Source organism: Rhipicephalus microplus, chromosome 6 (genome assembly GCF_043290135.1).
Source record: "Rhipicephalus microplus isolate Deutch F79 chromosome 6, USDA_Rmic, whole genome shotgun sequence".
Taxonomy (NCBI): domain Eukaryota; kingdom Metazoa; phylum Arthropoda; class Arachnida; order Ixodida; family Ixodidae; genus Rhipicephalus; species Rhipicephalus microplus.
Genome location: NC_134705.1, coordinates 58,530,363 through 58,554,664, shown reverse-complemented (window position 1 = coordinate 58,554,664; position 24,302 = coordinate 58,530,363). Strand labels below are relative to the sequence as shown.

General features: G+C 43.9%; 1 protein-coding gene across 3 annotated transcripts in view; it reads right to left on the bottom strand.

The window, feature by feature from the left end:
• Positions 1 to 8,458: 8,458 nt before the first annotated feature.
• The window catches only part of LOC119167637 (signal-induced proliferation-associated 1-like protein 2), a 186,533-nt gene continuing 170,689 nt past the window's right edge, over positions 8,459 to 24,302 (bottom strand). For all 3 annotated transcript variants that reach the window (XM_037419144.2, XM_075865990.1, XM_075865991.1), the window contains exon 27: positions 8,459 to 13,703. In XM_037419144.2, the coding sequence (XP_037275041.2) occupies positions 13,563 to 13,703 (141 nt within the window). In that variant the 3' untranslated portion in view covers positions 8,459 to 13,562. The remainder of the gene's footprint in view (positions 13,704 to 24,302) is intronic.

Here is a 24,302-nt window from a genome sequence, read left to right as displayed (position 1 = left end):
TGGTGGTAAGCCACAGCGAGCGAGGACAAACCGAGGGGATAGAAGAGATAGGAAAGATGGAGCACGGTCACTGGAGTCCGAGGACGGGGCGCACCTGCGAGAGCTCCTTTCGGCGTCGGTGGATGGCGTAGAACAAGTCCAGTAAGTCAGAGCTGCACAGTCGTCGGAGGTGGAAGGTCGTCGGCGGCAGGAGATGACGTAGGGCGAGCCCAGTCGGCCAGAGCCACGATGACGCGGGAGATCGCAAGCGCGCGGAGCGCGCGAGCGCACGACCGGTCGGCCCGAAATCCAGCAAGCGAGGTTTTTTTTTTGTTTTTTTTTTGCGCTCACACTTGGGGCCACGGTGTAGGAATGTTTAGGGGTTGACACTGCGCGCGGCGGCACGGACAGATCTTGTTCGGCAATCCATGCGCTTCGCTCGAACACCGGCAGACGGCGCCATGCCACGGGGGCCTTGAACAGGCACTTGAACCTTGAACCTTGAACAGGGGACCTGTAACAGACACAGGAGCCTTGAACAGGCACTACCAGCATTGATGTACGCAGATAATATAGTGCTAATGGCCGACAACAAGGAAGATTTGCAGAGATTGGTGAACATCTGCGGTAATGAGGGAGATGGGTTAGATTTCAGATTCAGTAAGGAAAAATCAGCAGTCATGATTTTTAATGACAATGAAGATAGCGAGCTTAGAATACAGTAGGTCACGCAAGAGATAACAGATAAATACAAATATCTGGGCGTATGAATAAGCAATGGGGCCGAGTACCTAAGGGAACACGAAATATACGTGACGACTAAAGGTAACAGGAATGCAGCGGTAATGAAAAACAGGGCACTGTGGAGTTACAATAGGTATGATGTTGTGAGAGGAATATGGAAAGGGGTCATGGTTCCTGGACTGACGTTCGGCAATGCGGTCTTGTGCATGAAATCAAAAGTTTAAGCAAGATTAGAAATTAAGCAACGTGGAATAGGTAGGCTTACCTTATGAGCTCACGGGAATTCACCAAATCAGGGAGTACAAAATGATATGGCTGAACGGTTCTGCGTAAGTTGATGCCGGCTCCTGGCGTCAGGCTGGCGCGACGGAGACGGCGGCTCTCCCACTTTTTCTTTTTTTTTCTTTTTGCGCCTGCTCTTACCAGCTGTATGCGTGACTTCCGTGCTGCGCGGATGTCACGGGTATTTTTTATTGCTGGGCTTCCTATAGGCAGTATTTCAGTCAGTACGCAGGAGCGCGCCGCCTATGTGCCGTTCGTTATCCGGCACCTGACTTAGAGTGTACGACTGGCGTAACCAGTGAATCGTCAATCAGTACGCAGGAGCGCGCCGCCTATGTGCCGTTCGTTATCCGGCACCTGACTTAAGAGTGTACGACTGGCGTAACCAGTGAATCGTCAAATACTCCCAACTCATCACAAAGGGCTAGCCATAACAGTTCATCGTTGTCATCCAGCGCATTGACGAAGTGCACATCATCATCATCATCATCATCATCATCATCATCATCAACCTGACTACACCCAATGCAGCGCAAGTGCCTCTCCCATGTTCCGCCAATTGACCTGGTCCTGTGTTTTCTGCTGCCACTAGGTTCTACAGCTATGCGGACGCTGCCTGCCATTAGGATGGCTTCCAGGCTACGTGCGCATAGTTGGTGCGAATGGCCAACGCGCATTTAATATAGAGAAGGTGCATGTCGTTCGCTTCGACGAGCTTCAAGAGCACCTGCATGCACGGGAGGACACGTGCGAGGTGATTTTCACTACACCTTCTGGAAGAGCCATGCAAAAATACGTGAGTTTGACGGTGACGGACACTACAAAGTAAATGTGCATGGATGCTCGTTTTAAAGGCGAAACATTTCTTAATGAACTTCGGCGAGTTTGAGCGTTTATCTATCTATCTATCTATCTATCTATCTATCTATCTATCTATCTATCTATCTATCTATCTATCTATCTATCTATCTATCTATCTATCTATCTATCTATCTATCTATCTATCTATCTATCTATCTATCTATCTATCTATCTATCTATCTATCTATCTATCTATCTATCTATCTATCTATCTATCTATCTATCTATCTATCTAACCGCTTACTTTTAGGTGCTCTCGTGGTCACCCCCATGACTTGGCATGAGCTAAAAATTAGCATGGGAGGATAAGATGATTTGACGATAATGACGCGCTCGTCAATACATCAAGAATGTCACAATCCCGTCGCGTACGTCGGGAACCACTTCCCGCCAGACAGTGGCACATACCCATGGGCGGCTATGTGCCACAGGTGATCTACCCAGGAACGACGAGAACACACATGGGCAATTTTAGCGCGCGAGTGGGAAGAAATGCCCGACGTCGGTAGCGTCGACCCGACAAGTTCCAGCTGGAATCAAACCCAAGCATTCTGGGGACCAATAAAGCATTTTACCACATAGCTACGCCAGGTCCCGGAACCACTTTTCAAATAGACGCTTCGTGAAACGTTAGTAGGGGTTGCAGCGCTGCCTACCCACTTTTTTAAACATTACATATGTAATATTTTGATACAGCCGTCTTGTCGGGTTAACGTCAGATGTGGTTAGTTGCTTTGCGCTGAAGTTCATTTATGTAGCAGTGTCCGGGGCCAGCATCTTCGCAAGCATCATCGCTTCACTGATATCAGCCTCTGGTGTTGCTAATGTGCATGTTCCAGTTGACATCGTCGTGTAAGTGCAAACAACTGGTTATATGAACATCTCTAACTCTTCAACATATGTCTGTGCGTGCAACATTTGTAAATATGTTTAGCGTCATTTCATGACGTGTCGCTCAATAAAAAAAATTGCAACATGGTCACGTTTCCTCCGAATGCTTCGCATCACGTGGATTCCCAGGTACGTGGGATCTGCCGAATTTTTTCAGGGGCAAAGCTCCTTATAGCGGCACCCGTTTGTCCCTCGTAGTAGTGCGTAACATGTCTTACGCTTTGACCTGCAAGGTGGTGCCGGTGGGAGATTTCTCCTGTGCGTTGAACAATAAAAATTTCTCAGCGTGCGCGTTAACTAAAAGCCGAATTATCCTGTCTCCTATTCCCCATTAGCAGCCATTGGCATGTAAATTGAGCACTATCTGACCAGAAAGGGTTGCTAGCTTATACTCGCTGGGCGTAACCTTCTTGGTTTCAGAAAGGTTTAGCGAGTGTTGGGCCGTAGTGCCATGAATACAGTGAACTAGTATATACCATGAACTCGAGGTGGTTAAAGGTGGGAAGTAGACACGACGCGCAAGCCGTAAGAAAGTGTGCGTGTGCCACCTCTCGTTTAGTCCTTAGAATGTCCGCTGGATGGCGGTGCTTCTATATGCGGAAATTTGATGAAAAGATGTGAGATGGTGGTATTTGGAGTGTTGACTAGATGGATGAACGGAGACACAGACAGATATGCATGGATGGACGCATGGATGGCTGCACGGACGGATGGATGCATGGACGGACGCAGGGGCGGATGCATGGACGAACGCAGGGATGGACGCACGGATGGACGTGTAAACGCACGAACAGACGCACGCACGGATGGGCGAATGGACGCATGGACGGTCACACAGATGGACGCATGGACAGACGGAAGCGAGAACGAATGGACGGACGGATGCTTTGGCCCACTCTCCATCATTCACCTCGTGGATATGCTGCCATTTTTTTTCCAATTTCGGATAAGGACGTGCATTTGCGGCGGCGTCGCTTTGGCATCTGTAGTGATATGGAATTTTTTATTGTGTGTTTTGAGATCAATATAATGGCGTCTAATACGGAAGTAAAGTGTAGGATTGGGCTAGTTGGTAATTCATCACGGCGCGGCTGCCGTATTTCAAGACGCGGTAGAGACGCTGACTCACCGGAAAAGGCACCGGCTCACGTCGTTTCACCGCTCCAGCACTGAATAACCTCCATCTTTCCTCTGAAAAAAAAAAGAAAACGAGAAAAAAAGCGGAGCACTAGAGAAAGGTACAGCCGCGATCCTTGCGGCGCATTCTGCCTCAGCCGCTGCGTTGCAAAGCTCCTCCGTTCGCACCACTAGGACCTTGGTTCTAGTTCACTATAGCCAGTCAACAGGCTCCGACTTTTTTTTTTTTTTTTTTTTGACACCCCCCCAAACCAGTTCTCGCACTTTTCCTACGCTTGACCAACCTCCTTCCACGCGCACTGATGGCGTCAACTTGGCCACGATGACTTATTTACTGTTTGTTGAGACCCGGCTTTGACCAAGGGACGAGCTGCGTGTTGCTTTACTTTGATTTGTGTTCAACAGAAGTTGTGCAATAAAATTTTTCATCCAACTTTCAAGTTTTCGTATATATATGTACACACACACACACCTTAATGTACACATGATTGTGCCTTCTAGGAAATGTGTTCAACATATGTCTAGGTAACATATTTTTCACTCATTTCTTCTCATTATGAACATCCACATAGTGTGTCGAATGTACAGCGTTAACGTATCTGCAACATTGTTTTTAGCGTAGACTCGCGGGTCGTTTGACAGAACAATCAACGTTGATTTCACATATTCAGGACCTAAGTGACACCTCTATGAGAGGTGTTAAATGTCTAAATGAAACGTACCATACACATCTATGCAATGTTCGGGGTTCACAGGGAATAAAATTGCACCTTGTACTCCCTGATTTTGTGTATTCCCGTGAGCTCCTAAAGCAAGCATACCTATGTCACGTTGCCTAATTTCTAATCTTGATTGAACCTTTGATCTCATGCACAAGCCCGCATTGCCGATTATAAGACCAGGAACCATGACCCCTTTCCAAATTCCTCTCACAACATCATAACTATCGTAATTCCATAGTGCCCTGTTTTTCATCACCGCGGCATTCCTGTTAATCCCCGCCGCGGTAGTCTAGTGGCTAAGGTACTCGGCTGCATTTTCGATGGAGGCAGAAATGTTGTAGGCCCGTGTGCTCAGATTCGGGTGCACGTAAAAGAACACCAGGTAGTCGAAATTTCTGGAGCCCTCCACTACGGCGTCTCTCATAATCATATGGTGATTTTGGGACGTTAAACCTCACATATCAATCAAATCAATCATTCCTGTTACCTTTAGTCGTTACGTATATTTCCTGTTCCCTTAGGTACTCCGTCCCGTTATTTATCCGTACACCCAGATATTTGTATTTATGCGTTATCTCTAGCGTGACCTCCTGCATCCTAAGCTCACTACCTTCATTATCATTAAAAATCATGACGGCTTATTCTTTCTTACTGAATCTCAAATCTAACCTATCTCCCGCATCACCCCAGATGTCTATCAATCTGTGCAAATCTTCCTTGTTGTCGGCTATTAGCACTATATCATCTGCGTAAATCAATGCTGGTAGTGCCTGTTCAATTAGTTTTCCTTGTTTGACGCAAGAGAGGCTAAAGCCAGCTCCACTCCCCTCTCATTTGGTCACTAATCCTTGTAGGTACATCATGAATAACAAGGGTGACAGAGGACACCCCTAAGCCCCCGTTTTATCTCTGTGGGCTCAGATACCCGTTTTTCCCATTTTATAACTACCTTGTCACTTTTATAGATATCGTTTAAAAGATTAGTGACGCCATCTTCCACACATAGTGTGTCCAGTATTCCCTACAAGTCCCCTTGAATGACGATATCGTAAGCTCCCTTGATATCTAGAAATGCCAGCCACAGGGGCCTGTGTTCTTTTTCTGCTATTTCAATACACTACATCAATGGTGACAGATTGTCCTCAAACGTCCTTAGTTTACGGAACCTATTTTGTAGTTCTCCCAGCACACCCCATTCTCCACCCATGTCTGTAGTCTTTCTTTTACTATCTGCATCGCCAGCCTGTAAACTACTGATGTTACTGTTATAGGACGGTAGTTGTTTAAATTGGCGTTGTCCCCCTTTCCTTTATAGATCGTGCTCATCATGCTTAGTTTCCCCCCATTGGGAGCTTCACCATCCATTATTGCTTTGCTCGCTGCGTCTCTTAATGTTTGTTTAGAGTTTGGTCCTAGTTTCTTTATTAGCATGATTGGGATGCCGTCAGGGCCTTTTGATGTGCTTTCTCCGCCCTTTCCCACTCTCGTTGTCTCAGAGGAGCCACTGAGCTAATTGGTCCATCCTCATCTGGTACGGTGCATGCATCGTTTTCTTGGTGTTTAAATTTTTCTGTCATTGTTTTTATACATTCCATTACCTCATCCCCTTCTTGTCTGACCCCTTGAACTGTAGTTATAAACCTCTCTTCTATACCTGTCTTATTACTCAGAGAATTTAGATGGTTCCAAAACTTTGCAGCTTCATTTCTATCCTTTTTGTTTACTTCCGCCATCCATTGGGCCCCATTTCTTTTAATCTTATCGCTGATAAGATCGGACGCTTCCCTTCTACAGTTGGAGAAGTTGTCCCATTTTCTTTTGACCATCTTCCAGTACACTCCTCTTTTTTGCATACCTGTGTTCCCTGGAGGCTTCCTGACGTCTTACTATGGCTGTCTTAACTTCCTCATCCCACCAGATTTCGGGTGTGTCTCCTTTTCCCGGCTGACTTGACTCGTACCTTAGCAAGTTCTAACTCAAACAATCGAGCTGGATTTGTGTACGTCTACTTTTGTTTTAGTGTCCTCGGTGCTTTTTTTATCAATCTCTTTTGTTGCTATTTCTACTTGCCTTTCTCAATAAATATTACCGTGTGGTTCCCCTAAATGCCTCTTTTCCATTTTCATTTTTCTTCCAAAACTCAGCTTGATACGTTTTTGATCACTGCCGAAGCTTCTGGACCCGTATTCATCTATGTTCATCACCCTTAGCCGATCATACGACGATAGACTACATCATTGCGTAGTCTATCGTCGGTTGTAGCCTTCCCACCTCCCACGTTATCTGCCCTTCGCAATTCTCGGTACTGTTGCAAATCATTAAATCATTCTTTTCACACATATACATTAGCATTCTGCCTGTTGAGTCAGTATATCTATCCATATCTTCTATGTGCACATTCATATCTCCTAATATAATTACCTCGCACTCTTCGTCAATGTCATTTTCTATGCACTGCACAATTTCTTGGTTTTCCTCTTTGGCCTTTGCCCCTGTCCTCAAGTATACAAAACCCAGAAATTATGCGCGTAATATGTTTTTGAACTTGCTAACACCCACTACGTAGTCTTAAAGGAATATGCACAGGAACATGTGTGTTTTCTGTAACGGTTTGCCAGCTTTAAACCATCAAGTCATTATGATAATTACATGTTCCGACACCCCATGGCAATGAATGCTTGTCTCACACAATATTATTGCGTGAAGCCTGCATATAGGACAGGTGTGTTTGTAAAACATCCAAGTCATTTTCCCTGCATTTCCAAGCAGAGGAAGTTCTTTTCTCTGTATATTCAAGGAGACGTGTGGCCAAGTGGTAGAAAACCTGCCTGCCGCACACCATCACCGACCATGACGATCGCCTCCGTGCAAGAATTTAACCCTTTCAGACTCTAGCTATATTAAGAAATGTCTGTAAATGTGTCAAATCACTATGTTACTTCAAAGTACTCAATATTCTATTGCAACAAAAATAACGAGATGATTGTTGTTGAATCTATTTTTGTCATAGTAGCTAGTAATAATTAAGTTGCAATTAAATATCTCTTTATCCTGAAGTCATTGATTCTTACTTTTGGCATAAATAGAATCTAGTCTCAGGGTAGAAATATAGTGTAAATTTATTTTTGGTTATGTCAATTTTGAGTAAGGAAAATTTCTCCTTTTCACATTGCTTGCAGGAAGCGGCACATCGCACAACTCGTCAAACGCGGTTAGTGCCTTCATAAAAGTGATCATATGTATCAGTACACTGCAAAATGAGGTTAAATGAAGACAAATTAATCATGCAGGTGGTTCAATTAATCTAATGTACAATATATCTTGCTCTTTCTTAGCCTCTATTTTATGCAAATAACGAAAACGAGTGGTGTGGACAAGTGTGTACATAGCGTCGGAACGGGTTAATGCAGAGATTCCTTCTCTCATTGCAGCTATACATTGCCAGTATTACGTCAGCTTGTTTAGCACTTTAGCGGTTATTTTGGGCTTTACAAGCAATGAAGTTTATGACTGGGTTAAATGGTACACGGATAACTTTTCCACACCTTATTCAAAGGCTTTACTCGGGTAAGGTACCCAAGCAAAGCCTTTGAATATCCATGTTTAGCAATGCTGAAATGCTTAGAAATAAAGGTTCCCTTTATATCAACAAATGATGGATTAAGTGTAGCACATTTTAATCACTAACTCCCTCCCCCACCATCCTGCTCCCACAGCTAAAGGATTGAGTCACCATACAAGCAGAAAGCTGTATGCACATATTCAGTGGTGGCACAACAGCTCAGTCACAGAGCATACTGTTTGCTCATTGCAGCACAGTTCACAGTAAATGCAGCAATGAGTGATCTTTCGAACGCATCTTTGGCTACTTTTATTATTGCTTTTCAACAAAAAAAAAAGGAAATCTGCAGGGAACGGGGAAATACGGGAGGCATTTTCGTCTAACATTCTTAATGCGCAAACAGCAGCAGCAAATAAAAGAAAAGGACACTCTCAAACACACAAATGCAGACAACCTACAATGTCAGATGAAGGTGGCGCTATAAAAATGAACGCTCATAAAAATTCGTAGTGAATAAAAGAGCTTGAGGTACTGTACAAGAAGTATATAACTGAAAAGATGTGGTTAAATGAGGATTTGAAGTAAAACAACAAAATGTTTACACTTGCAGAGGTGACGCTTCTGTCTTGAGGTCAAGAAAAAAAAAGGAATGGTTCAAACACACACGTTAGGCTGCTGCATCAAGCAAATGCACTACTCATATTGTCTTGCTAACAATGCAGCAATTGCACATGTCAAAAAAGACGGCTGCTTCACGAAAGCTTCACAACGTTGTGCGCAGCCAACATAAGAAACAACTGTCTCGGCACCGTGCACGGGAAGACACTGGCTGATACAGCGAGAGCACTGGGTGCGAGTTATCTGGAGTTGCGTGGCTACGAGTTGCACAGAGAGCTGCCATGTGACACTCGTGACATGCCTGCATCTCACACGAAAACATACAGGAGGGCAAAATATCAGGCTGAGCAAAAAGACTCTTTTGGAAAGCGGAATGACACTCTTTGACATCGTTAGAGGAGGTCAACAAGGCATGAAACACTTGTGTTCCAAACAAATGTGCAGCACTTCAGCAACATAGAACTTAGTTTCGATGAAACCCCAAGGAAACCTCACAGAGAGATGTCGCGCACCGAGTCCTGTCCAAATATGCCAGCTGCCCCATTACGCAGCACCACTGACCATCTTATGCGCCAGCAAGTAATTCGATTGAACACTCATTAAATAACTTAACAGTGGCCAACCAAGAAACTAGCAAGCCATACACACAACACCTATCAAGCATTCGTTAAACAGATTGTCATTTCTGACCAACCACTTCCATCCTGTAAAAAGTACTCGGCATCATTAGCTCGATTCGACAGGTGATGCTTAAATTAAAACCACACGGTTTTCATGATGTTACAGGATTCATAATGTTAATCCCTCTGTGAAACATAGATGCGTAAGAACACACCTATTTCCTGAATGAGCGGTGAATGAATCCGACAATTGCAGTGAAAACATCAGCAACAGACCTGCGATAGTCACACGGCCCATGTCCTCTGTTCAGAGTTAGAGTGAAAGATTCAAGGACAAGTCAATGCTGCCGAGATCAAAGAACAAGCAGGAGAAAACCTGAGTACATTGAGCACGACGTGCTGGCTTCATTTCTGTCCTGGTTGCAGGATCCACATTAAAGAGGACAGCAAAATGGCAGCATTGTTTTCGAGTCGCACAATGGCAAAAAAAATTCAGAACATAAATAGAAACATAAAAGAGGAGAGAGCACAGTTATGAATAACAGAAACAACGAAAACCTTGAGCACGTGATTCTCCTTGTGTCTTGAAGTGGTTAATGTGCATGACATCCAAGGTTTGAAGACACTTTTGATGAGCGTGTTCGCGTGAGGAAATGAACAATTCACATGAAAGTGACAGCAAACAACCCTGCGCATGCATGCAAAGTTATACCATTGCTGCAAACTACATACGGCTTGATAAACAAGCACGAGCGAACGGCCTTGTGGGGAGCTACCATGAGCACAAGAAGAAAAGAACGACTCTTCCGAGGGAACGACCACAATGCAAATATCCTTGGCACAAAAACGCGGACACACTATGCAGAGTGCTAGAACTGCGAAATTCATTAAAATGCACTTTCACAGGCTGGGTGACATTTTCAAAGTAGGAGAATCACAATGCCCCAAATGCCCTTCGACATTTTTGAGAAACTTACTGCGTTTTCACTCTGGGTAAAAGAAAGGAAAGGCTACAGTTCGTATAGATCACAGTTTTTTCATGAAATCACTCAGGGAAGAAGAATGCATCATCAGTGATACTGAAGGAAGAAGGTGCTCATTCGGTATCAGAACAAGAAGCACACCCTTTTTATAGATCGTAGGAATGAGTGACAAGGTTGAGAAGCATCATGCTAGGCCCCTAAATACTGACTTCTTGCTACAGCTTCATGCATGGGGAACTCTAAATAGTCAAAGTGAACTCCAAACAAAAGAACAAGTTAGCAAAGTTCAGTAGAGACAAACAATTACAACTGTACAACATCAAGAACATGCTTCGAGGTACTGTTAGCTAAGTGAAAATGGGGACCACGCCAAACTCTAAGCAGCAGGAGTGCTCACCATGCTTGCAGAGAAAAACACTAGAAGCAGAATTCAGGCATAAAAATCTCACGAGGGTAATTTCACCTATTAATACATCTGCACGAATATAACAATTATTTTTCATGTATGTCACAGCCAAAAAAATTAGGAAGCACACTGCATTGCATTCAATACAGCACTTTGACCCTACTGACAGATTCTCCTAATCTCCAACTCTTGTCCAAGTTTGCACATCAGACTGGGACAATCTCTTGCCCTGAAAGAGAGCTTTGCTGCCACCTTAAGTAACAGTGCAACGCCATTTAGCTGACCTTTACAAGCCAGATGTCATGCCTTGGTTTCTAAATGTTATAGCAAGTATACTTCATCACTGGCACATGCAATCAGAAAGCTGTGTTTCCAGTGTTTCATCATGCAAACGATAAAATATCATGTTTGGTTTAATTCTACTTCACTGATCGTCGCTGGAGCAGTTATTTTTATTGAAGAAAGACAAGCGACGGTTATCAGGAATGAAAATATCAACTAAGGGCAACAGATGACTGAGTTCAGTGGTGAATTTAATACCATGATACAGAGCAACAGCAGGGACAATGTGCAGAAGAATTGTTTAAAATAAGGTCTTCTGAGTTGTAAAAGCATCTCATTCAAGACAGTCATTAGACATACTAGCTAAAGTTGACACACGGTGAGCAAAGAGCAATGGTGAAGAGCATTATGGACAGTCTCAGTTGTTGAACATGCAAGGCTGCGGCACTTTCATTGGCACAGTTGATAATACAATGGAATGTTGATGGGGAAAAAAGACATTCTGAATAACATTTTAAGCTTGAAATTTCAGAGAGCCCTGGAGCTTAAACGAATAGATATACCAATCCAATAACTTGATATACCAATAACTTGATTCTACAAAATATACCAGATTGCACACTTCCGAAAAGCCAGCTAAACTACACTGAAACCTCAATATAAGGAACCCGGATATAATGAATTGTTGGTTATAACAAAGAACAAAAAAACGGTTTTGTCATACAATATTTAGAATACACATTTATAATGAGCTTTTGGATATAACAAAGGTACTTTTGTGGCATATTTGACTGTTATAATGAGCTTTGAGTGTACTCGTGCTTAATTTTGCCAAACACTTGCACACAATCTTCAGGAAGAAGAAATGTTGAAAATTTCCATCTGATTAGTCCTTTAAAGATCCATGCAAGACTTTTTTTGATTGGTTTTTCATTACCAGTGCCTAATAGTGTATATATAAAAAATATGGGACAGTTTTCATTACAACAGCAATAAAAACACGACTCTTATTTAATGCTCATTTTGCGTTATAACCAGCAATGCTTAACCGAATGGGACAAATGGTTTTAAATGACAATTCGGTTGCAAATGCTTGAACATCATCTGCTGTCATCAGCCTCGATCTTTGAATGCCATTCCAAGCAGTCCGAAATGTGGCTAAATGACAGGGTTTGGCTAATTTGAGAACGTAAGGCAATCGCACCCACTTCGAAAACTACATGACAAATTCCTTGACAAGTAACCAGCTTGCATAAACCTCAACACTACCTGCGGGTGCCAGACTTGTAGCGACACGGTGAAACAAACTACATTCAGCGTTTTTATGCAGGATGCGACATATGGTATACGTAGATGAAATAAAGATCGACACGTAACATTCCTCTCTTAAGAAATGCAGCATATTCGGCTGCAATTGATGGTGGGCTGAGTACGTACAACAACGGCTTACCCGGTTTCCTGTCAGCAGGCAAGATTTACAAGCTACACACATACACACACAGAACATCAACTATGAGAAAACGCGACAACAGTTACATTGCGAGTAGCAGTTTTGATGTATAAGGTACGGTTGAGTTTTGAGTCGATTCAGCACAGCTCTAGCCACTGGTCACGTGTTGGCAGCGAAAAAAACGCATTGGTAGGGCGCACCACTCGAGTTCCCTCGTTGAACTGCATTTTTCAATGTCACTCCAATCTTTTCAAAGTTCCTCCCCTTGCCAACACAAGAGTTAGAAGAAGATGTCGACTTCAGACGAAAAGACTGCGCTTCACTCATTGGGGTTGCAGATGCTTCCTTGAAGAGGCAAGCCTGCTGTGTACAAGCCAGCACTCGTTCGAGCCAGAAGCAGTGAAAAGCAATGATACAGATGGGCCTCAGAGTTACACAACCACGATGGTTCATTCATCCAACCTTTAGTATTTTCTAGTCAGATATTGGCAAAATAGTGCCATCCAATGCCCTATGCTTCAGATGTAGAAACACTGCAGCAAACATTTCCCTATGCTTTACTGTGCCAAAAGTCAAGCCCCACTTGTAGTAAGTTCTGGCCTGTCACCACGAAGGACGGTGAAGCAGACTTTGGATAGCCTTTTTTTTTGTGACACATATGCTGAGAACAGCGGCTTGAAAGAAGTCTTGAAGCTGCCCGGAAGTTGTTTGAGAAGGACACAACGCCTTGTGCGCTAGGGAAGCAGAGGAAATAGCGTATCACCCCAGCCTCACAGACAATTTTTCACAGATGAGTGATCACATATCAGGTGACGAGCTTTGTCACGAACTTGCATCTTGTCTTGGAGGAGCACAAGAATGAAGGAATGTGGCAGACAAAACAACTTGCTGAACCACTGACCCTTGCATTCGGGTTTCCAAATAACTCGAGTTTCGGTACCATGGGAAAACTGCTCCATGGTCGGCAGAGGTAATCCATCTCGGACAAAGAGCCAGAAACGAGACAGTTTCATGCGGGTGCCTGGCTACGTGTCGGAGGGTCCGAAAAACCAGTCTGCGAAACGGCGCAGTTGGGCGCTTGCAGTCTCGGACTGTTCGTGCAGACGGTGGTTCTCTTGCTGCAGCTGCCGGACTTGGTGCTCGAGGCTGGCCTTCCTGTGCTGCTCCTGCGGGCATGCACAAACAAAGAAGTCAGAGTTCTGAAACGGTGAACATGGTGATTATTTGCATGCCTGTTTCACAGTGAATTTCTTTGCCCCTTTTTTAATATTGTACCTGCGATATTCTAAACAGGAGTGCCAATATCACTATGTGGATAGGTTTCATGGCATTCGATTACTGAACAGACTGCAATATTCCACATACAGTGCAAGCCTGAAAGGAACAAACACAAGGTGCAACAGTGATACTGCAAAGGACAAAAACAGATATTTCATATGTGCAAGACATGACTCAGAATCAGGTCACTTTAGGCCATGTAAATGACACTTAAGCACATAAGCATCAAGAACACTTCAGTCTCTGGTACATTAATATTACTGCTAGAAGCAAGTGCCCAATGTGGAACTAAACAATCGCAGTTCTTTATCGTACTGGGCCTTAAATACAACATCACTGCAGTCACTTCTACAGGTAAACTGCCTTTATGTCACAGATCTGGTTAAATGAATAATGGTGCTAGAACCAAAGGTGCAAACAGCTTTGCCACCTCAGCATGCTGCTGCCCCTATCATGACATGCTAAAGACGAAATCAGTGCAAACTGTCTATGCACTATATCTACCATGATGAAAGTTAATTATGGCTTTTAAAAATAGCCAATAACAGAGCCTGAATGCTACCTCATGCAAGTTGGTAGCACTAGAGCAGGTGCCTTTCCAATTCCTAAAAAGTGTGATTGCAGAACACTTTTCAGTTCAGGCTTACGTTTCAGGTGTCAGTGGTCCACAACGTGAATGGGGGGCCAATAACACAAGTCTGCCACATTATAATGCACCATACATGTTCTCACTATTCCGCCTACCTCACTACTACCAGAGAGTGTTCATGACAGGCGTGCTAGTACCTGCCCCTTATACTTAGTTAAAGCAGAACTAGGGCCCGTTTAGAAGGTAAAAAAAATTGGCACAGCTACGCACTACAGGGATGTGAAGACCGTGAAAACCGTAAGGCTGGTGGCGTTTCCATCCTCTTCACCTTAACTTACCTCCCACCTTGCTGTACATAATTATGCTATGCTTTACTATCTTCAATCTTTCATACCCTCACTTCATTTCCCACCCCTTGCTATACTAAACAAGGCTATGATATTTAAAGTTTAACATTTTGATAGAGTTGCTTGTCTGGTTTGATAATTAGGACTTTTAAAAAGCTCCACCAAAAAATGGGTTTATTTCCCAACGTCCCTCTGCCCTTCTCTATTCGCTCCTTCCTCACCCCCACTTTCCATTCCCACCCCTTTCTATACTTACACTAAACAAGGCTATGCTATGCGGTACCCTCTGCCCTTCTTCATTCGCTCTTTCCTCACCTCTACTTTCCTTGACCACCCCTTGCTATACTACACTAAACAAGGCTATGCTATGCTGTACCCTCTCCTTTTTATTCTTTCTTCCCTTACCCACACTTCCCTCTCCCACTCTTGCTATACTGTACACTGCTATGCTATATTCTATGCTTCACTTTTCCCTCATCACCCTCACTTCCCTTCTTTAGCTCTGCTGTATTACACTATACAAGACTATGATATTTAAAGTTTAACATTTTGATAGAGTTGCTTGTTTGGTTCAGTAATTAAGACTTTCACAAAGCTCCAACGAAAATGGGTTTATTACCCAACGTTTTGAAACCAACTCGGTTCCATATTCAGGGGGAGTGACACGTAGGTGTTGAGGTGCAACTCCTAACTTCTTTGAGGGCCCCACTGGGGAGAAGTAGGCCCGTCTTTTTTTAAGGCGAGAATGTTGAGGAGGTCGTAGTTGCTGCGGTTGCGTGGGGTTGATGGGCTGGAGGCTGCCTGGGACTGTGGAGTTCTCAGTTCCGCTTGCCCTTCTTGCTGTTAGTCCGCGAACGTAAACAGATGTAAGTCTCCGTCCTTGGCCATCCCCCAGCCCGTCAACCCTATGCAACCACAGCAACTACAACCCCGTTAACGATATCCCCATCAAAAAAGACACTCATTCTTTACTTCTTCCCAGGTGAAGTTGAAAGGTACACCTCAACATCTTCGCTGTCACTCCCCCTGAATAAGGAACGAAGTTGGTTTTGAAAGCGGGGAAATAAACCCATTTATTGGTTGGAGCTTTCTGAAAGTCTTAAGGCCATGATATATATGCTTCACTTTCCCTTATTTTCCTTCTCATCAGTCTCATGGTCTTATCCAACCCCCTCGCTATACTATGCAAGGAAATGCTGCACGTTACTCTCTCCCCAACTCTTCTACATCCTTCTCAACAGTTTACCTTGTCCACTTCCTTGCTATGCTGTACTGCACAAGGCTACACTACCGTATTTACTTGATTCTACCGCGCCCTCGATTGTAACGCGCACCCGATTTCCACGACGAAAAAAAAAAAAGTAAGACATCAATTGCAATGCGCACCCATTTTTTTCACTGGCCCGCACGATCACACCACTCGAAAAAACAACTCCTTTCGGGAGCGTCTTCCATTTAAATATGAGGTACAGGGGAAGCTTGTGCCCATCTGATGTGTAACACAGCATTGCCGTCACAGTAGTTTTACCGTGGACCGATGTCAGCACGCGAACTTCCTTCGCCCCCTTCTTCTCGACGGGTGTGGTGCCAGGCATGTCGAAGTAAAGAAGCATCTGATCGGCATTCTTGATTTGCCCAAACAGGTAGCCGTTGTGCCGCAAGTTTAGGACGAATCTCTGAAAACTGTGAAGCTTTTCATCGTACTCCTCCGCAAAACTTTTCGCATATGCCCGTTCACCTTCGGAGGGAAAAGCCTTTCCTCTTCATAAAGTTAGTTAGCCAGCACCTGCTCGCTTTAAAGGGGGACGCGGGTCTTAGAATGGTGAAAAATGGCCAAAAAGTCAATTTTGAGAAAATGCGATATTTGAAATTTTTAGACCTATAAAACGTGTCCTAAAACTGTGAACGCTGAATTCGATCAGTAAATGGATTAAAATTGATTATGAAGTCACCACGGGAGCCGCAAAACAACCCATGGCAGGTCAAATTCGTTCAAACTTCCCGCGCGCGCCGCCGGCGAGGCAGTTGGCCAATCGCCGCCATCTTGGGCTTGTTTTGAAGCTGATTCCTTTGTGCGCATTTTGCCACCCTTCAAAATCGCGTCGCTTAAATAGAACTGCTGCCCTCGACCCTTTTCCAAAGCCCCCTTCCGGACCGCTGATTGGCCGGAGCGCGCGCGCACCAGGCGAGCCCCCTGTTCCTCGCTTCCCATTGGCTGATGTGGCCAAAGTTGCCCGCGCTTTTTTTTGTATATTGTTCGTCGGCTGCCGGTTCCCGTTCGCGCACATTGTTCGTCTGCTTCCCGCACGTGCCTACTTGTGCTACGCGACCGACGAACTGACTTTCCGTCTTTTGCCGGCATGATTGGAGACGCTCGTTTAAAGAAGAAGACGCGGCAAGCATACGGCAAGAAACGGAGGCGCCTGTGGAACGCCCGCCAGGAGAAAGCAGCCGACAACGTGCAGCCGATTTCGCCCGATGCCGCCGAAGCGGCGCATTCCGACGACGGCGCGCAGCTGCGGCTGCTTGTGTCTGAAGCGATGCACTCTCCTGTGCCTTGCAGCACCTCATCGGATTGTGTCGTCGTCGGATCGTCATATTGCACTTCCAGCAGCATCCTAGACTGCATTGGCACGGGGTTTTATTCGGCGGATGAGTTTGCTGAGTGCGCGAGAAATGCAGCGGGCACGAAGGCATCACTCGCATCGCAGTGCGCGACGGAACGTAAGTTCGAGTTACTAGATATTGATTTGGAGGATGGTGGCAAAGAAAACGGGACAAAATTTGTTATTGTTGATCTGACGGCGATACGCTCGTTATTTGGACTTGTCGCGTGCCTAGAATGCGGTGAAAGAAGCGTCACTATTTCAAAGGCCAAGAAAGAGTATGGGCTGTGTTCAAAGCTCATAGTCACGTGCGGCAGTTGTGACTTTCGCGAAGAGCGTTTTTCGTCCCCACGTATAGCCGACGAGACCGACGCCAAAATAAGGCCGTTTGATGTTAATATGCGTGCCATGAAGGCCATCAACAGTATCGGCAAGGGGGCAACGTCTCTGTCGGACTGCTTCACCGGGATGAATATTTCGCATCGAGGGCTTCACCACAAGAGTTACCAAAGCCACATCAATATAATGAAAGAAGCCTGCTGTGCGACTGCTGCCGAATGCGAAGCGGCGAGCGTTGCTCGGGTCAAGGAGCTCTATGCGGAGTTCGGCAACGCGCCCGGGAACGTTGACTTTATTTATGACGGCATCTGGCTTACGCGTAGACATAGCTCGCATATACATGTATTGGCTGCATTGTTGAGATGTATAGTGGCCTCGTGATAGACCATATCATGCTATCGAACTTTTGCCTGGCTGGCACCACAGGACCCAAGGAAGGAGAAGCAGGACATTCTGCCTGGCTCATTTAGCATGCCCCTCTGTGCCAGAAGAATGTTGATGGTAATGCGGCCAGATGGAAGTGGAGGCAGCACTTCGCTTCTTTGAGCATTCACTTGAAAAGCACAAGCTTCATTATACGACAATGCTGTCGGACGGTGACAGCAGGGCATTCCATGCACTCACAGAAAAAGAGGTGTACGGCTTCATAAAGGTGGCCAAAAAGGACTGCATAAATCATGTACACAAGCGTATGGGAGCTGCCTTACGTACCCTTGTAGAGAAAAAAAAAAAGCTTAAGGTGGCTCACTTGGTGGAAAGGGCGGACTTACGCAACAAAAGATAAAGAAGATCACTTCATACTATGGCTACGCCTTGAGAAGCCACAGGAACGATGTTCCAGATATGCAGAAGGCTGTTCTAGCAACTTTGAACCACATGTCTTCAACTGACGAAGCACCAAAGCATGACCTTTGCCCTGAAGGCCCTGAATCCTGGTGCAAATTTTAGAGAGCTCTTGCGAAAAATGAGAAGCCGCCACCACACAAGGACAGCCTGCCTGATTTCGTAACTGAGGCATTGGAGCCTGTGTTTAGGCGGCCAAGTGACAATGCCCTCTTGGAAAGGTGCAGCGATGGGATCACCCAGAACCCAAGTGAGAGCCTGCACGCTATGATCTGGCAGCAGGCCCCCAAAACTCAGCATGCATCTTTGCGGAGCATTGAAAGGGCAGTTGCCGAAGCCATCAGCCTCTTCAGCCAAGGCACAACTAAGAGCAACGTGGAAATTGCCGAGAAGCTGGGCTACAGTGCTGGCAATAACTTGGTGCGTCGCAGCCTTGAGAAGAACAAGGGCAGGCTGCAAAAATCACGAAGAGAGCATCTCGACAGCAGTTCAATAAAGGAAAGACTTTCAAAGCGCCACAAGCCAGCAGGGGACTCTGCTTACAGCCCTGGTCTCCTGTAAACAGTCATGATGGCAAATAGTGAGAATTTTTGCAAAAATAAATATTCTTGGTTTTAGACCTAAACATTGCGTAAATCTATTTTCTATCCAAGGACGACAATATTACATGATATTTTTGTGTTCCTTTCACTTGCAAGGCACTTAAACGACCACAAAGTAAAAAAATAATTCTCATGCTGAGTCAATGACTATTTTATAGTTCTAGAAAAGCTGTGAGCAGTATTCTAGGTGGGTACAGTGAAATTTAGCATGGCCATTTATCCTATAATATAGAGCTACAGAATGATGTCATTAATATCAATGTAGCTTCACTTTAGCAAAAGTTAAAGTTGCTAGAAACTTCAAACGCGTTTTTCTCAGTTCGATGTTTTTGAACATTGCACTCGGCCTTACGGGGGCTTTTCCTATGTTAAACTTGAGTGAATGCGACAAAGTTGGTATCATTTTATTTGCCTTGACATGATCTAGGGGGTGATGCTATTTCTATTTCTCTAGCATCACTTCAAAAATTACCACTGAAGATTCTAGTGAGAGAAATTATTGTATTAAAGTGACCATAAGTGTTCGTCCGTTTTCTTGCTTATAAAATGCCTTCAAATGGATAAAAATAGCATCACCTCTTACAGCAAGCCTCCAGCATTGGGATTATGCATTCACTTTTTGGATTTAGCAAGAATAAATTGCCAAGAAGTCCTGTAAGAAGTACGCAATTAATAAAGATTCAGACCTTCATAATTTTTAAACCACTTGAAATATTAAACAAATTAGAGATTTGAAATCAGCATGAAAAACTAGCTTAGGTAGTGAAGTTTGGTTAAGATTGAGCAAAAAATAAAAACAAAATTTTAGTACCCACGTCCCCCCTTAAACTGGCTCCGCGTTAGACCTTTTTCTAAGGCTAATTGCATAGCCCGCACTTAGAGCAGTTCTGTCGTCACGGGCCGCTGTGCCGCTCGCTGCTCAAGTACACACTCGCCGAGCAGTTCTTCAATTTGCGGAAACCGACCCTGCTGTGGTCCACTGAAGCCTTTGCGTGAAGCTTTGCTGTCGACAATCTTCTGCTTTTGTTTCCGCCAGTCCCGCACGCACGTTTTGGGAACTCCGAACGACCGCGATGCGGCCCGATTTCCGTCCGTTTTGGAAATTTTGGAAATGCCGATGGCAATAGAATGACCGTATTTTTTTTTCGTACTCGATTCTAACGCGCATGCCATTTATGAACTCGCTTAACCGGAAAAAAGGTGCACGTTAGATTCGAGTAATTACGGTATGCCCTGCCTAGAAAGCCGAGTGTATATGACGCTTGCCTTCAGATCGTGGGTATGCAGATTAGAACCCTGCCACACAAAAAAAAAACTTTTTTTTGTCCCTAATTTCTCTTCCTTTTCTCTCCCATCAGAAATATTGCATCTCACGCCGGACAAATCGGCACTTGTGTTCTGGGAGCGAAGCATATGATGAAGCAGACAAAGAGAATACACGCCAACTCATGATGATGATAATTTCTGTTGAAGACTAATGGGGATGTCCAAGCTTGAACAGCTGCACTTTTAATGGAGTCAATATTTCAATGTTGCCATAACACATCCCAAGAAATATTTTACCAAAGCGAATCTGAGCCCTCACAATCGCATGCTCTACTACGTTTTGTACAAACTTGGATAAAAATTTATTGAAGCATTTATAAAAATTTATAGAAGCATTTATTGCAAGCGAGAACGCTGCATACAGAAAATGGCTGTATGCGATGACCAGCCGAGACACTCGGAAGTTTCTTTACTTGACTTTTTAGACGACAGAATGGTACCTGGCGGATTGTGCGATCCTGCTAAAATATGGCTACATGACGCCACTTCCATGACATCTACTGAAGATAAACTTTCTTTGTGAGGCTTTATAAACATCACATAAAACAAAATTTAGCTGGTGCAGCTCGCCACTGTCACTGCAATAGTGCTCTCATGGGACACCAAGACACAGTCCACCCAATCAATATAGGAGTTGCACTTACAATTAAATCCATCCAAGATTCAACTTTGTGAGCAGTTGAAAAATAAAAAAGGGTTAACGGTTAGACATTTACATGGGGAAGCACTAGTTACCCTTCATTATGTACGTAAAAGAATTGTAGTTAACTGCATAATTAGCACGTTCACCTATTGAATGCGCTCAATAGCCCAACTGAAGCACCATAAGGCTTCGTGTGCAGCTTGGTACATCATTGCTCTGCTTACTGAGCCAGACTGATATGCAAAGGTCAACAAAAGTTTCACACGTCCGTGTCTTTTCTACTCTTTTGCATAACAATACACTGCAATCCACAAAATGAAATTCAAGCTCTGTCAATCTCAGATGAAAGATTCCCGCCAACAGCCCTTTCTTGTTGAAGCTGTAATGTGGCTCCATCGAATAAAGCAAGCAGAATGACTCTGAGCTCATGTTTAACTAAATTTCAAGTATTTAAATAAGCTAGAAATGCAACTTCCTTGAGCCAAGTTTACCTCTTCACAAGTTTCATTTTCAACATGACAAAATACAGCACTAGCTGTTCTCATTGTTTCAATATACATTTAATTAATTTCTATGAGCTTTCTTTTTTCAAAATCTTAGTGCAGTGTAGACTTCGTTGTTTGCAGGGATTAAAATTCGGCTGAGAATTTTATACCAAATAGTGCAATTAACATCACTAACTTTGCATAACTTTCACAGAAAAATGTTGTGTTCATTAAACAAACAAACACAAATTTGTACAATGAAGTACTCACACGAATCAACACAAGGTACTGTGAAATATTTCATCCAGCAGTAACATGAGATTGCCCTTATGTTAAAACCTGAATATGAAAAAGTTGAAGAAATTTACAACTTCTTGTAAGACAAAAATTTTGTGGTCAGTGAAATTTGACCTTTTATATAAGCAAAGTACAGCTGCCTATGAATTCTTCTACACAGAAGGTGCTAAAATAATGATACAGTAACAGAGCAGTTAACGAAAATCCAACTTAAATACAGTAGACTTGCAATAATTCAAACTCTGATAATTCATACTTTCGGTTAATTCAAACAAAAATTAAATTTTTCGGTTGGCTATCTATTATTTCAATGTATTCTATTCTTTTAACGCCTCTTAATTCAAATTTCATCACTCGATTAATTCATACCTTTTGAGGTTTCGCACCAGAAATTATCTGCTGCTTTCCCACTAATGTTTCAAAATATATGTACCTTCATAATCCTAATAGTCTAAAAATGAAAAATAAGTGTCTCAAGCCTTCAAGAAAAAAAGCTTTGCTAGTAAACAAATGTTTCAAACGAAGCACACACATAGTAAACCAAGATGCTTCACAACTGGTATACATGGGTTTGTACTGAAGGCACATATAGCAAAGAAGCAGTTGGCAATTCACAATTTCTCAGATGGCCAATAAACTTGTGGACCATACACCATTGCTTTTTGTTCATTGTGTGCAGTTAGGGTTTAAAAATGCTAAAAAAGTTTTAAACGTGATAAAATCAATGCCTAATCATAATGTGTGGTGTCACTTCAACCATCTGAGAACTTCTGATAATTCAAACAGAATTCAGAGATCCCTTTGAGTTTGAATTAACGAGAGTTGACTGTAGTCTGAAAAAAGTCATAGCTTTGCCGGAAAGGCAAAGCAATGAATGCGATAGCAATGAATTGAAGGCTCACACACAGAATTAAAAGCAAATCAAAACATGCCCTGCATTCCTCATGCACAAATGACGCACAAAACGTACACACAGGTATGGATGCACGCGAATAAGCATCTCATTTGTTACTTTGCTGTGTCTGAAAAGCGGGCGCTTTTCGCAAACGGAGACTGCATTGATTGGAGTGATTTTTGTGCACCCGGTAACTTCAACAGAATTGTTCCAGGTAAAGCCAGAGGCCAGCTAAAGCGTACGACCTTCCCCTCCTCCCTGCCGCGAGATCGCCTTTATCTCGCCCAACAAAATATGCGTAGATTAGAGCGGGCGCCGCCGCGCAATGTGGCGACGCGCGCTCTTTGCGCCATCTTGCTGGTAATGCTCAGAACACAAGCCCCCCCCCCCCCCCCCCCAAATACTCGTGAGCAGCGGTAAGTGGTAGGTTTAAGTAGCTTGCTGTTTGAGCGGTGAAGAATGTGCTCCGGTGTGGCTCAGTGGTTAACGCCTCGCTTTCATGACGCAGAGCTCCCACGTTCGATTCCGCGCGCCGGAATGTTTTCTTTCTGGATTTTTTTTTCTTCCGTTTTCTTATATATAAATATGTATACGGTGCATGACATTTACGCCGACGCCCACGCCAACGGTACAAAGCAGCGGAGAGTGTCCATATAAGTTCTATCGCAATAAAAATGCCCTCTTTCCTCTGGGCCTTTCTGTATCTGTGTATGCAGATCAAACCACAACTGCCACACCACAACTAAATTTTGGCCTGGGCGTTTTATATAGGTACTGAACAAAATTTCTGCCGCCATAATTTTCAGCCACACTGATAGACTGCGTGTTGAAATTGATAGAGACAACCTTCCTTTCAGGCAGAAACTAAAGGAATATCATGAATTTAATAATTTTTTAACAAAAGTCCGCTTCCAGCGGCCGCGCCGTGATCTAGAGAAGGTGATGTTACACTTGCCGAAAACGGACATGTCACTAATGGCAGCTGTCACCCAAGTCTCAACCCGCTCACCTCCCCACACGGTTTCGGAACTACTATGAACAGCCCCTACAGCGAACAATGCTCCTGGCAGGGATAAAGGATCAGCTCTTATGTGGAAGGGGGAGAGTGGAATGAAAGGAGGTGGAGAAAGGGAAGAGGAGCACGTGCTCCCTTGATTGGGAGAATCTGATGTCACGACTCGCACTCGCTAGCAGCTGCTGCGTGCTGACAATCCGCCCAATACACAGCCAACTGTACAAAAAATGTGAAACAAACTTTCTTTTTCAGAACACTGGCAACTTTGGAGCAGAATCTCGCAGTTTTTTTTGTTTTTTTTTGTATTTTTGTTCACTATACCTCTAAATAACGTAAAAAAAAGTCAGTTTTCTTACGTCTGAGACGTTGCAACTGTAACATGTTGCTGCACAAGCAAGTCTCTCATTACAATGGCTGTGTGTCACACATAAAGCTGAAAGAGATGCAGGGCCAATGTAATGTGCAAAAAAAGCTAGGATGACCTAAAAACGTTGTGACAT